This window comes from Falco cherrug, chromosome 2 (assembly GCF_023634085.1).
Source record: "Falco cherrug isolate bFalChe1 chromosome 2, bFalChe1.pri, whole genome shotgun sequence".
Taxonomy (NCBI): Eukaryota; Metazoa; Chordata; class Aves; order Falconiformes; family Falconidae; genus Falco; species Falco cherrug.
Window position 1 is genome coordinate 96,763,385 of NC_073698.1, and position 15,024 is coordinate 96,778,408.

The 15,024-nt window shown below is 41.6% G+C and overlaps 1 protein-coding gene across 1 annotated transcript; it reads left to right on the plus strand.

Annotated features, from left to right (window-relative positions):
* GPR143 (G protein-coupled receptor 143) lies at positions 1 to 14,554 on the plus strand. The gene is made up of 8 exons (XM_005434517.3): positions 1 to 686; positions 2,371 to 2,480; positions 5,476 to 5,570; positions 6,900 to 6,992; positions 7,521 to 7,630; positions 8,937 to 9,045; positions 12,363 to 12,480; positions 13,904 to 14,554. The coding sequence occupies exons 1-8, from the start codon at positions 377 to 379 to the stop codon at positions 14,201 to 14,203; spliced, it is 1,245 nt and encodes a 414-aa protein (XP_005434574.2). The 5' UTR covers positions 1 to 376; the 3' UTR covers positions 14,204 to 14,554.
* Positions 14,555 to 15,024: the final 470 nt, after the last annotated feature.

Consider the following 15,024-nt stretch of genomic DNA (forward strand, 5'->3'; position numbering starts at 1 on the left):
AATTTGCAGTAATTAAAGGGTGCTGTGTGGGATGGGGCTAAAGAGAAACACAATTAAAATGTAATGCTTCTCCTCTGGTATCTGCATCCTTATTTATTTTAAATCATCTTCAGTGCTCTGATGAGTTTAAGTCTTCCTGTATCACACACTGTGCAAGCAGAAATATTTGAGTGAACTGTTGCCAATGGCTCTGAGCAAGCATGGGGCATGTTTCAGATTACACTGTGTTTTCTTGTTCGGATCCGATCTCCTTGCTAGGAGAGGCTGAGAAAAGCAGCTCTAGGGGATTTACTTCTAGCAGCAGCAGCAGCACATGATCCATCAATCGCGTGATTCTCACCGCCAAGGACTAATGGGGAGGGTGAAGAAAAAGTGAATGCTTCCTTGGGGAAGCAACAGCATTTTCTTCTCTTGTGGGGCCCCTCTACCAGCTGGACACTTCATGGCTTCTCCCAGGTTAGAAACCTACTGCTGCCCAAACCGGGATGCAGCTACCCAGCTAGTGATGAACTTCCAGCCTGAAGTCTTCTGCAGCGTTTGCATTGGCAGTGCCTCCATCAGTCTGCTACTGACCATCCTGCAGCTCCTGCCAAAGAAGGGACAGAGCCTGAGGAAGATGCCCAAAGCCTCCTCCTCTTCCACCATCCTTCTCCTTATCTCCATTTGTGACATCCTTGGTGGCTTAGGTAAGCGCTGGTTTGATGTCCCTCGCCCTTGCTCTAGCAGACTTCTGCTGCCCTGAGGTACCAAGGCCAAATGAAGCTGGTGAGTGAACAATGGAGATTTCTGAGGGAAACATGCTGTATGTATTCACAGGAAGATTTGGGCTAAGTGAGATCAGAAAATGATGGGCTTTTGGGGGAGAAAGGTCTTGTTTAATAGTTTTATTTTAGAACTAAAAGCTCTTGACAAATCTACCCCCAAATCCTTGCTTTAAAACAAATTAAAATCCAGAACCAGTGGCTGGTTCTCCAAGTAAGGCAGGAAAGTGGAGGCTAGGCAGCAGATTTAAAACTGAAGCTGACATCAAACACTTAGCCAGTCCTTAGGACTACATTTGAAAAACAGTTCCTGTATGTCTTTAAATCCTCTCAGACCAAGTTTGCCATCTTGTTCATGTGCCAGCCACTTCTCTGGGCACATCACGTTGACAGCAAATGATTTTGAATTGCAGCTGTACACAGACCATGCTGGACACAGGCTTTTGAAACGCGAGCGAAGCTCCCTTATCAAGGGCAACCTGCTTCCCGGCCCCCGGCTGATAGGCTGGAGGAATAAAACATTAAAGGATAAAACAAAACTCACGAGTCAAAATGGAACTAATGTGTCTAAATCTTTCCCGTCAGTCTATGGCATTTACTGCCAAATTAGGTATACATTATCATGACACATGCTATGAAAATACAGGATGAGTTTGTTTCTACAATAACATTTTTTCTCTCCCATTAGATAATAGAAGTAGTGCTGTTGTGTAAGTCTCTCTCGCTGCCTGGGGGAGAGTGGGATTTCAGGTCTTTTCTTCTTTCATACCTAGCCGCATTTTCTCATGGTACATAAGTACCAATATTAAAACAAACGATAGAGCGGGAAATAAAGAAAGAGATACAGAAAAACATGTGTGCATTCACCTGGAAAAGGTCCTTTCAGATGAGGCCAGCAATCAATAAAGTTATTTTTTTCCCTTTCACTGGCAAACTTGAACTATTTATTCATTATTGTCTTTTAAATAGACTCACTTTGGTGGTGGTGGGGAACCGTTCTCTCTTGGTGGGAAACCTGATGGTTTTGTTCTGCTGTATGGTGGCGCTTTAATGCCTATTTCAAGCAAACTCAGAAAATCTCACTAACAAACAGCAAGTTCATTTTAAAAAAAGGGTATTGTTCTGATTCCAAAGCCCTGCTTTATTCAGTCCTGTGACAGAGAGGAAAAGAGCTGCTTGTAAAAATCAAGACAGTGAAAAGTGGGAAATAACTTTTCCCTGCAAGGAGGGATTATAGAGAAATGAACATTAGTGTATGAATAAATGCTGATAAAATTATAAAGAGCCAGTTACTGTTTTATGTCAGTCTGTTAAAGGCTACTCATTTTATTTTAGGGAAGTATGTGACAATATCTGTAAGTAAGTGAGATTTTAATGGACATAATATTTCAAGTCCCAGCAGCTTCTGCCTCTTGGGGCTACTTTCCCTGAGTGATTACACCAGCGTTTAAATAGCAGAGTTCTCCCTGCGGTGCTCCTCTGCAGCCATACCCTTCTTGTGGGTGCACAAAATCTGGGCTGCCATGTGAAATATGTGGCTGGGGAGAAGCATGTGACTCAAATCATGCCAACAGATTCAAAGCATTAATACATTTTTTTTTTTCTTTAGGTATGATCTTCAGGTCAAGTGTATGGCTAGGCTTCCCAGGCTTCATAGCTAACATTTCTGTGGTGAATGGGACTGATGTGTGGCCTTCTGCTTTCTGTGTGGGGAGCGCGGTAGGTACAGAGATAGTCTCCCCTTCTTCCTGTTCCCGGTTGACAGTCCTTCTGTGTGGGGAATCTGAAAGGCAAACCACTGTGTCCGAAAGAAAAATGGGCTGTGAGTCAGAGCCTGCGTATGATGGTTTCAGCCTCTGCCACACCCTGCGAGTGCGTTCATGCTCCCTCTGAAAGCCTGGATCAGGGCGGGCAGGGTGCTGGATGCTGCTGGGTGTGTGTGAGGACACAGGGCAGCGTGGGTCAGACTGGTCCCAAGCATTTTGTAGTACTCGCTCGTCGCAGGAGTCCTGGGCTAGTGGGTGACACATCTGTACTGCAGCCAGGGATATGGAGGCATAAGGGTATAGACATTCCCGGATGGGCTGGAAGCCACTGGTTTGATTTGTGCTGGCACAGCATCGCCAATGCCTCGATGGCTCCATCGCACCCATAGCACAAGGGTATCTGCCTACTTTCTCCAGAAGAAATTACAGCCCGTGCGGTGGCAGTGGGGACCAACGGAAACCAGCAACTCGGGGAGCTCAAATTAGCTTTTGCAGTGTGAGGAGGTGTGTTTTAGGCACAGAGGGACTGCACAATAAATATTGCCAAAGACGGAAAGCTGCTGGCAAAAGGTGTCCCTGCCACGTAGGATTACAGCTCAGATTGGTGCTTATGTGGGCATTCAATGACTGCATCTGGCCAAGTCTAATTAAGTATCTTCTGGATTAAAATGCAAGAATAAGAAAATGTAAATGTATTCCAAAAGTGCAGGTTAAAACTCAGTTTCAAATATTACAATCACGGTACTGTATGAGACATATAATTTGAGTTTACTGTACAAGAAAAAAGGCCATACTGTTTACCAAAACATGGAGAACAATAAGATAGACCATCACTTTACCCAAATTTAATAGAAATGTACGGTGCCCAATGAATTAATTAATGCATAAACAATAATTAGTGTTAGCTTTACAATTCCAGGTTTACAATATAGAAGAAGGTATGCTGCACGCAAAAAAATTATTCATCTCCAGTACTTTTTAAATAAAACAGCATGTGCCAAATCAAACTCACTGTACCTTGTATGCCTATACAATGACAATTTCAGACACGATAGTGTTGTGCCATAGAAGTTGTATGCATCTGTCGATTCTCAATTCCATGGTACATGTTTAAGTTTTGCTTATTCGATGCGAATAATGATTTTTTTCTTTGAGGAAGAGGAAACCACCAACATCAATATCCTGTAGCAAGAACATCCTATTAAAAAACCTCACATTTCCCTATGTCTTAAATTTCCCTTTCTAACTTTTATCACAAACCCCAATATTTTTAAACAGTGACAAAATACTGTATGCAGACTGTTCGTTTTTCACTTGGATCTCAGGTTAGATGGTGAGCAGCATAGTGGTCTACCACAATTTTTATTTTGCCTTTCTTGGGCTCCAGCAGAGTGGTGTAATTTGAGTCATTTGCTAAATTTAGTTTTAATTATACTGGAATGAAAAATAACTCTCCTTCTACTCACTTCCCTTAACATATTCTTGTGTGAGTTCATAAACTGTTTCTGATTCTATTTTATTTTTCTTTAAGTACTGTTGGTTTATTTCACTTAACCACAAGCCAATACAAACTCCAAATAGTGAGGCCTTTAGGCATCTCCTTTGAATAACACCCTCTGATGTGCAGAGGGGTACCCTCTCAGGCACTGTAGCAAGATGTGTCATTTTGCTGAACGGTGAGATAGCATATGAAGATTTTAGTTTTAAGTGCGTCTGATTTATATTATTTTTGGAGACAGTCCTGTCTGTGTTGGACTTTCTGTGTGGAAAGACCCTGCAGTTTATTTTTGTATGCGTGTGTATGTGTAGTAAACTGTGCATTTTTCAACTGCAGGAAATGTGTAAAAGTGCAGAAGTTACTGTACTAAAAAAAAGTTACATGCTGAGTGCTGTGGGTAAAGTGCATGAGAAGGAAGACTGGAGTTTTATTTTCTGGCTCCTGTGCACTAGGAAAATGTCGTGGTGTTTGAATTAAAGAGTGAATAATTCATGCTGCAAATGACTAGAAGGAGGTTCTACACCCATGGTGAAAGGAAATATTCCTCAGCTTGTTTTGCATTTTGGAGGAAGGAATGGTAGATCTCTATTCACTGACATTTGGCTCAGTAACAAGTATGTTGGTTTCCAGCTGTAAAATGATGCTACTATGGTGCCGTGGTAAAGGATATTCAGATAAGAACTGAAAGAAGGCTTGGAGGGAAGGTAATTTGAATATTAAAATAGTTCCAGACTATTACAAAGAGCCAGCTCCTATGGGGAAGAAAATTGGAATTTATCAACAGTGGCAAAGAAAATTCACTTATCTTACATAGGCTCATGGGAAAAATGCATAGGGTCAGCCCATGAACACTGTGGAATTTAACTTGACTTGAACCTGTTTCCTTTGGATAGTTTTTGAAGAAATCAGTCAGGGAGTTCAGGATAGATAATTTTCCCAGAGGGTGAGTGATATTCTTGTTAATAACTTTTTTTCTTAATAAGCATTCCCTGAATTGGATTCTTGTGCATGGAGAAAACGCCGGTCACATGCAGAACCCATGATACACAGGCACACTGTGGTGATGCCTGGCCTCAGTTATATTTTCATGCCTCAGCTACTGAGTAACCACTAAAATTTTAACCTAAAATTAAAACATCCTCAATATAAATTTCTTCAGGCTTCACTCACAATACTGAGGATTAGGACTGGAGAGGTAAATAACAGAACAGGTTTTCAAAGCAACAGAGTAAGCTGTGAAAGCAAATGCTGTTCAGTTCACTTATGACTTGACCCGCTGGCTACAGCAATGCTGTTCCTGTGAGTTTGAGTAAGATTTCATACTTTATAATGTCAGCTGAAAATACACACATTTAAAGAACAAATCACGAGGCTAAAGGTTTGTGTCCCCTCCCTGTCCCCAGTGGTACTTGAGAAGCAGCTGTGACATTTGGCATTTTTCTCCCTGCAGATGTGGATCCAGCTATTATATAGCTCTGGCTTCTGGTGGTTGTTTTGCTATGCCGTTGATTCTTACTTGGTAGTAAGAAGATCAGCTGGACTGAGGTACCAGAGTTAAAGCTCTGCATTCATTATTTTCCTTCCAACACTGTATGTCCCTGTTTGTCTGCAACTATCTAAGTGTGTAAGTGAAGCTTGTACAAACACCTGATGTTCATGTGGTTACCGGGTAATGATATGGATAAGTGGTGTGCTAAGTGTTTAAATTGCGAGGGCAGTGCTCTGTTTATGTTCAAATGGAATTTAAATGTAACTGAATTCATTTAACCTTGGAAAAATAGGGAGCAGATTGGGCCCTGTAAACTTTATTGCAGTGAGATAACTATTTCTGTCCCTATTCCGTACCTGAAATTGATTCTTGTGGCAAAAAAAAAAGTGTTATCCTGAAAGTAAAAAAGTGGGAGAGGGAAAGTGCTGAATTTCATACAGGTTTGGTTTTTTTTCTCAGATTTTCTATTATATCCACTTCTCAGTGTCATCATTATTATGCTTCTGATCACATTTGTAAAGTTTTTAAGAACAATATGTATTTACTATACATTTTTCTGCAACACCTGTAACAGAAGAAACTTAACACTTTGGAAAGTACCGTGCTTTAATGCCACACAGAAAATATGAGTTGTTTCTAAATTGGTTGTTACATGTGCAAAATGACCCTCAGTTGTTACTGCTAAACAAGGAATTATGTGACTTTGTTCCTGGACAGTATTGAGCATTCGGGTCCTGGAGACATGGCTCACCTCACAGATGTTATCAAAATGGGGATCTTTGAATTATCTTCAGTTTGTGGAGGATAAACCTGATTTTGTGAAGTCCCATAGTTCCAGTCTGAAACGACTGGGCCTTACCTCCTTGCTCCATCCCTGTTAACCAAAAAAATCATGTGTATTTGGGATTGACTCTAAGTTCAGAGCGAACAAAAGACTTTCTACACACAGAGATCTGAATCTCCCGAAGATGGGAGCAGTATTCAACTCTGAAAGTTAAACATCATTCTCTGCAGGTTACAGAAGGGTTGATTATTTGACTGTTTAGCTCCATTCTTAAGTTTTAATCTAATTTTCTCTCTGCAGGAGAAATTAAGGGTGTAGGGGTTCCTTCTGGAGATTTGGGGATAAGAGAAAGGCTTTCTATCCTACAGGCTGGAGGACACAGGACTTCTGTGTGCAAGCCTGAACAACTGCTTTGGCTCATCCCTTTTCTGAAGCCACCCCCACCCCCCATTTCCTTAGTGTAACGTACCGCCAGTGTTGCTCTGCACCATTTCATAAACTGTAAAGCTCTGTTTCAGTCAGGGTCCTATTTTTATGTTGCAACGTGGAAAGTGTAAGGTTTGGTATCTTTAATTGTGCCTGTCCTGCTTGGTGCCTGCAGTACGATTGTGCTGTACCACATGATGACATGGGGCCTTGCGGTGATGCTCTGCGTGGAGGGAATCACACTGCTTTACTACCCTTCTCTCTCCAGGTAAGCAGGGCTCTGCGAACAGACTGTGAAATCATAGCACTCTCTGGTCATTTGAATGTCTTTTGGTCAGCTTTAGAGACAGCTATCCAAATGTTGAGCTTTTTTGATCTTTGACAAATGTGTCCCACTGAGTCAGTGGAGTATTCTAGAAATACCTGCCTGGGTTTCAGGGGGCCCTGAAGAAACGTGCCAGACAACGCAGGCACTTGGACATGCTGCAGGGCTGTGATACACCTTCTGCTATGAGCCACTGTTCTCCCACTCCTGGTTTTAGCTTTGTATTTGTTCCTTGAAATTTGAAAAAAATGCACAGACAGTGCATGTTAAAAAATCAACTTTGTCTGCCATGTGAACTGGTGGTGAGGGTCTGTGAATTAAAAGTTTCACATCTGTTTGCTTCTTTTTTTTTTCTTTTCTTTTTTTTTTTTTTTTAAAGGTAAAGGTGACATAGATAGAATAGCCAGAACTGTCAGCTATTGCGGGGGGTGGAGAGGGAGGGAAGCATAAACTGTTAATGATTTCTCTCAGCTGTGAAGATGGCTTGGAGCATGCAATCCCACATTACATCACAACCTATGCCCCACTCCTGCTAGTCCTGGTGGTCAACCCAATCCTGTTTAGGAGGACAGTGTCAGCAGGTATGTTCCCAGTGGCCAGCATCAATCAATATGTGTTATTGAGCAAGTGACAATACTGTAAAAAGTCATGCCTGTGTATTCAGTGGTGTGGCATAGCTCCTCATTAAATCATAAAGATACAGCAAAGGGTGGGAGGAATTTGCCTGTTGAAATGAAGATACCATCTTAATGGGAAATTTGCCCTAGAGACACACTCTGATGACATCTTCAAGCTATGCTGTTATAAACCTCTACTACAGATTGGCAAAGTTGTTTCTATGTTACTAAGTTACTCTTAATTTGAAGTATTTGAGGCAGTGTATAGTGGATGCTTAACTCTACTGTAGTATTGGTACCAACCTGGACTTTGGAATGTAATGTCTTCTGGTTTAAAGAGAATATTGGTGAGAGCTAAAAAACCTAATAAAATCTGATCGGAATTTTGTCACTCCTGATTCTGACATTATGAAACAAATGGGAATTGTACACAACTCAGATGGGATCCTGAAGTTCCCATCTATTTTATTATCCAGTGCTTTGAAGAAATGAGACTGAAAAAAGCCACAGATTCAATGCATTCTTTGCATGGAATATTACTGGTGCTAGATGTTTGCTGTACCTGAATTCATACATACCATCTACACACTGAATATATAAAAACAGCAACAGAAGACCTTGCATTCTCAGTTCAGTCTCCATCCCATCTATCCTGCATCCCTCAGTGATACTAATTTTCAAAAGAACAGTTGTTCCTTTAAAAAGTTGCTCATTTTATGGGAAAATACACTGAGTATATTTGTCTTTGTGCATATGTATATCCCTTGTCATAGCTGAACAGCATGTGGCATAACTGTCTATTTTTGCTGACATTACACCTTCAAGTTTTAGAGGTGTAGCCAATGCTGTGTCAAGTGCACAATGCATTATAATGTGCATGATAGGATAGTCTGTATTCTATTTTAGTCTAAACGCATAATAAATATATCACGGTATGACACATTACCTAGAAGTTTTAACTACCGCCTTTTGTTATAAAATAAAAGTATGTTGACCATACTATTTTCTATTTTCAGTGGGACTGAGCGAATGAAAAACACTAGTGGAATATCACTCCTTTTAGGAATCCATAATGAGTGTACTTCTTTCCCTTTGGTATTAGGCTATATGTGAGATTCCTTGATGATGGTCCTTCCAGCTTCTGAACTGCTGCTGGAGGCAAATCCATCTGTTCCTCTGTTCCCTCTTCACGGACATCTATCTTCTAGTCCTTGTGCCTATAACTAACAAAATACACATATATTAATGAACATAATTGTATACTTTCCAGTTGCCTCCTTGCTGAAAGGGAGACAGGGGATTTACACAGAGAACGAAAGACGTCTGGGGACAGAGATCCAGATCCGCTTCTTCAAAATTATGCTGGTATTCGTTATTTGGTAAGAGGTGCATTTTGTTTTAAACTGCCTTTTTCCCAGTTGGAGAGGGTCAGGGACAAGAATAGAGTCTAACAGGTTGCTTCATGTGTTTGTCTTTATGCTTGGAAGGGGAGGTGTCTAAGGAAGTAGTTCTAAACTAGCTCACAAAGTAGCTGAATCACTCATGTAGCATCACAAGGCTGCGAGGAAATGATAAAAATGTTTAACCAACAGGAAAACAATAACCCCAAGGAACAATGGCAAAAAACCCCCAACCCAACAACCCAAAAACCAAACTGTGGGCATAGACTAAAGCTGTCTGGAACAGCAGCTCCTCAGCACCGTGGGCTGACAGACAACCTTCTATATGCGAGATTTCTCAGAGCCTCTTGTCACCAAACACATTACTGAAAACCTACAATAAACATGCTTCTAAAACTGGCTTCATGCCCCTGACTATGATTATATAGTACAGCCACCTCTGTGGTCTGCAGATCCCAAGTGTGTGAAAAAAGCATGGCTATTGACTGGAAATACAGGGTTATATGCCGGAAAAGAAATCTCCATATGATTGTGTGTGAAAGTTCTGATAATTTAATCTTTTTTTTTTTTAATATTCTATCTTCCTCCATGAAAATAGTACTTTGGGGTAGGACAGGAAAGAGAGAGGGAGGAGAGGAGGGAAGGAACAAGGGAGGGTACATACCTCATCCCAAAATCCCTGCCCCGCTGCTCCAGCAGTACCATTCAGCATGAAAGATTATGGATTGGCAACTGGAACTGGAGGCACTAGATGTACACGGCAAAAACGAGCTGAAATAGGGCCTGCTTTTGGAGAAAACAGTTTTTACTGCAATTTCACAATTATCACACAGCAATAAAGGCACCAGAAGAGTGGTGAGCCACTTGACAAAGGCCTGTGCAATGACCGAGCAAGAGGCAGTCACTACTGTGAAGTGTTTACTACATATGTGGGTAGCACAAGCAACAGTGGGAGGAAGAAAATGGTCCGGGAGCAGCTAACTTACTTGCCAAAACTTAACAGTCTTTACTACTACACAACTTTTTTATACACAGGCTCATCAATGCACGTTGCATTGCTTTAAAAGGCTGAGCAGGGAGAAAGACTGCCGTTTCCTCTTCTCCTGGCTGCTGTATACTGGAGTGCTCTGGAGGGATTTTATTATCTTTTTTTGAGGAATAACAGAGTGCACTTGGCTTGGGAGAGAGGTTTCTAGTGCAAAGGGTGGGGTAGCCAGCAGGGGAGGGGATGAGAAACAGCAGTGAAGGATTCTGCAGCATGGCTTCCTGGAAACTGCTGAAATGAGGAGCAGAGGTTTAGCCAAGCTTCCAGGGCTGTGAAAAGAAAAAGCCCAGAGGCACCACAGAAATGCGTTGCAACCTAAGGAATGGTGGCCAGCTTGCTGGTCTAGGAGCAGGAAGGAAAGAAAGGACCAATTCCTCATGGACGCAGTGGAGACATTTGTATATTTCCATTCTGCCTCATTCTGGATTTTCCTATTAAGAAAAGAATCACAGCTCTAGTTTTGGATTTTGTTCTCCTAATAAAACATCAGCTTTAGAGTATAAAAACACTAAAAAGTTACTGTAGGGAAAGACTGAGGCAGTCCCATTTCTGAAGCTTGGGGAAGATTCCCTTCCATCCTAGAAGTCGAATATGAGATGAGTTAATCAAAGACAGCAGGTTGGGGGAACGTGGGGTAGAAGAGGTGCCTGCAGATTTGGGAGGAGAGAGCAGGAGGTTTTACATTGTGATAAAAATATAATTGCAGGAAGGACATATATAAACCCCTTTAGAAAGCATGACATGGATGCTGATGGTTTCCTTTCTGAAGCTTCAGTAGAACTATAAAGAAATGCTGGTCCAGCTGTTTAGAAGTCATAAGGAATTACAGCTGTTTGTGATAACCTTTATTTAGTATAAAATACCCTCAGTATCTTTTACAGAATGAATCTTGATGATGCTCATTCTTGTTTGGAAACAGAAATTTCGTTTATTCCAAATATTTGATAGCATTTTAAGGGTTTTTAACTCAAATTTTGTTTTATTTTATAGTTTTTTAATGCACAGTTTGAAAGTCTGCTGTAATCTAACCCTGAAATTCTAACTCCAGCTGGAGTTGCTGCACCCTTTTACAACATGTATGCATATATTTGGTTTCTGTACCTGTGAGCACTGCCCTTTTGAGATACAAGTGAAAGAAGTCAGCATGTATGAGGTTCCACAAGGAGAAGTGCCGGGTCCTGCACCTGGGTCACACCAGCCCCACACAACGCTACAGGCCTGGGGCAGAGCGGCGGGGAAGTGCCTGGTGGGAAAGGCCCTGGGGGTGCTGGCTGGCGCCGGCTGAACATGAGCCAGCAGTGTGCCCAGGTGGCCCAGAAGGCCAACAGCATCCTGGCTTGTACCACAAACAGTGTGGCCAGCAGGACCAGGGGTGTGATCGCCCCCCTGTACTCGGCACTGGTGAGGCTGCACCTCCAACGCTGTGTTCAGAGTTGGGCCCCTCACTGCAAGAGGGACACTGAGGTGCTGGAGCGTGTCCAGAGACGGGCAACGGGGCTGGGGAAGGGTCTGGAGCACAAGTCTTCTGAGGAGCAGCTGAGGGAACTGGGGTTGTTTAGCCTGGAGAGGAGGAGGCTCAGGGGGGACCTTATCGCTCTCCACAGCTACCTGACAGGAGGTTTCAGGCAGGTGGGGGTCGGTCTCTTCTCCCAGATAACAAGTGACAGGACAAGAAGAAAATGCCTCAGGTTACACCAGGGGATGTTTAGATTGGATATCAGGAACGGTTTCTTCACTGAAAGGGTGGTGAAGCATTGGAACAGGCTGCCCAGGGAGGTGACTGAGTCACCATCCCTGGAGGTGTTTAAAAAACATGTAGAAGTGGTGCTTGGTGACATGGTTTAGTGATGGACTTGGCAGTTCTGGGTTAATGGTTGGACTTGATCTTTTCCAACCTAAATGATTCTATGATCCCATTATGGATCACAGCTGTTTATCATCTCAATTTTATCCTACAGTTTACTATTCTGCAGTAAGCTCAAATGATCAAGTTGTTTTGTTTTGTTTTGTTTTTTTGTTATGATGTTTTCTTTGTCTAGGATTTCTTTGTGTAGTAGGTAAGTGTCTGCTTTTTGATCATGATCTCAGAGACCTACTGGTGCCTTCAGATTGAGACTCAACATTAAAAAAAATCTCACTCTCCTTATTAGTGTTCCTAATTTCTATAATTTGAAGGTAAAACATATTTTATATATAGATACACACACACACATATATATAACTCTCGCCTTCTTCTTTAATCCCACAATAGCTGGTCATCCAATATCATCAACGAGAGCCTTCTGTTCTATCTCGAAATGCAGCCAGATATCAATGACATGCCCCTGAAAAACATCAGAAGTGCTGCACTGATCACATGGATTATAATGGTAGGTCAGCTGTGACATTGCTTAGTTTTAGAAATCACTTTTATAAGGCTAGTGAAACAGCACCAGTGTAGTGTGTGGTTTGTGATTTTGGGGGATATAAACACTATGAAAATCAAGGAAGAAAAGCAGAAAGTAAGAGAGAGGTAGGAGCCATTACTGGGAGTGCTTTTCTCATATAACCCTCACCAAAAATGTACCAGAGGCCAACCTTTTCTCCCATTTACTGGAGTATGCATTCTCTCTGTGATTGCTACAAATGTTAGGATCCAGAACAGACCACTATAATGATTTCTAGTCTAACCTCGCTAACCTCTGCCATAACAAAAACTACAAAGTTTTAGCTCACAATGCTGGAAGGTTCCTCAGTAAAATGGGTAAAATTTTCTGGCAATTCTCTGTTTGTAACTAGGGTTTTCTTTATTATAGAGAATAATTGCATCTTATATCATGACATTTGGATAATTATTTGGGGAAAAATACACGAAAAATCTTGAAAGCAATGCAGCAAAAAATAACTGTAAGATGCTGACCTCTTCCTGTACCCTATCCTCTTTTCTTTTATTGGAGTATTTGTCAAGGGATTTTTCAGAGATAATATTGCAGGTTCCCTTTCCAAGAGAGTTTATTCTGGAGCTGTTAAATACCTGTAAGGCCTAAGCATGCTTTGTGTAGTTAACCCTTGAGCAGTTTTGTACTGAAGGGTTAAGCAATGCAACTTATTTGATACAACCTCCTCCTCTGACGAGAAGTGAACACAGGGACCTTGCTCTTGCCCACCTGGAGTGCAAGAAGTCAGGTCTAGGAACTGAGCTATTTTTTTAATTGGCTGTGAAAATAATTTGCTCTTTTCTCATGAGAGAAATGGAAACAGCTAAAGCTATTTACTTGCCAAGCATCCCACAGCACTGGGAACAGAGACAATTATTTATTTCTTTTTAAATCACATGAGATTTTCTTTTTCAGTGTCTCTCCCCATTTTTCCATCCTGCTTTGATGGACATTTTCACTGGCTCAGGAATCTGCAGCAAATCCAGACATATGCATTCCTGCTATTTCAAAAAACTTGACTGTGTGTGTTAGTGTCTACTCTCATATATTTGACTTGGCTTCTAGTGAAAAAAGTCTAGAGCTTGTGGGGAAAGTTAGAAACGTACCAGGGGACTGACCAGCTACAGTTCATGGTACTTGCTGTTCACTGGGATGGCCTCAGCATATGGGAACAACAGGTCGTGGTGGTATTTCAGTCTGCTTTGTTTGGGCCTGCAATGGGAACAACATATATTTTTATTTGCATGCAAATAGCGTATTTTAAAGACAGCAACCATTCAGCGAAAAGGAAGTTGTTAATGCATGCGAGGGTGTTTTGCTGGAGTTGAAAATGGAGGCTTGCTGGTGTAATTCCAGTTGCACTTCTCTTTCCTAGGGGGTTCTTAATCCAATGCAAGGCTTCCTCTTCACATTAGCTTTTTATGGCTGGACGGGATGGAGAGTGGACCTGAAATGGCGAAAAAGAGAAATACCCTGGGAATCGATGTCCTCATCAACTGTGGGTGAAAATGCCTATCCTTCACCAGTGAACTACCAAAGCAACATCCACGATTCAAAGAAGGCACTGACAACTGACAGCCAGCAGACCGATGAGGCCATAAGCATGTTGTCTGAAGGTAACACTAGCAGTGATGACAGATTGACCAGGAGCTCTCCCATCTACCAGGGCTGGTAGTTTATAGGTGCAGGGTTGGGTCCCACTTCTCACATTGTCAAGACTCATAAAGTCACGTTACTGTGTGAACCGTTGCATACTCTGGAATTAGGTTTGTGCCCAATGGCTTGATGTAATTTCATATAACATGTGTTTGACAGCAAATGAGTGGGTGAGACAGAGATTTTCTGGTTTATTTGCCTTATAGGAGATGTGTTAACAGGTATAAAAACCTGATCCTTTTTCAGCAGGAGTATATTTCTGCAAAGGTCTATGTTACTTATGAATCATTTTCATCCATTTTGTTTTAATCTCTCTTGTAACCTCCATATAGTAGAAGAGTCTTTTGTTTAAATAAATGGACTATTAATATGTTGGGGTTTTAAATGTGTTGCCTTGCTTGCCTTGCCCAGCATAAAACCCCTCACCCAGAATTACAGCTCTAGGATTTCTGAGAACACCATTTCCAGCCTTGACACTCTGGTAAAACATTAATGGCAGCAAATTTGACAGAAGCACAAACATTTCCTGTTCGTGTAGAATCTCACTGACATAAGTCTTCTTTTAGCTTGTTTCTGTGAATTTGCAGTTTGGTTTTATCTAGGGAGGTGAAAGGCTTTTTAAAACAAAAAAATCAAGACCAGCCCAGGCTCTATAAACACTTCAGAGTAATAGTTCCAGTTCACTCCTAGTTCAAGCAAAAATAACCCTTCAAACTAGTTTTTAGTATGGATTCAGTTTGATCCTTATATGTACTTGTCTAACACTGTTAGGGGCGGGGGCATTAAGAGAGAACATTTGCAAAAAACACCTCAATGATCTGAGCACTCATCAAAAAACAG

What these genes read in the sequence shown, in the direction of transcription:
- GPR143 (XM_005434517.3), top strand. Translation starts at nt 377, where the DNA reads ATGCTTCCTTGGGGAAGCAACAGCATTTTCTTCTCTTGTGGGGCCCCT. An exon ending in TGACATCCTTGGTGGCTTAG is followed by an intron (nt 687 to 2,370) that starts GTAAGCGCTGGT and finishes TTTTTTCTTTAG; the next exon opens with GTATGATCTTCAGGTCAAGT. An exon ending in TGATCACATGGATTATAATG is followed by an intron (nt 12,481 to 13,903) that starts GTAGGTCAGCTG and finishes TCTCTTTCCTAG; the next exon opens with GGGGTTCTTAATCCAATGCA.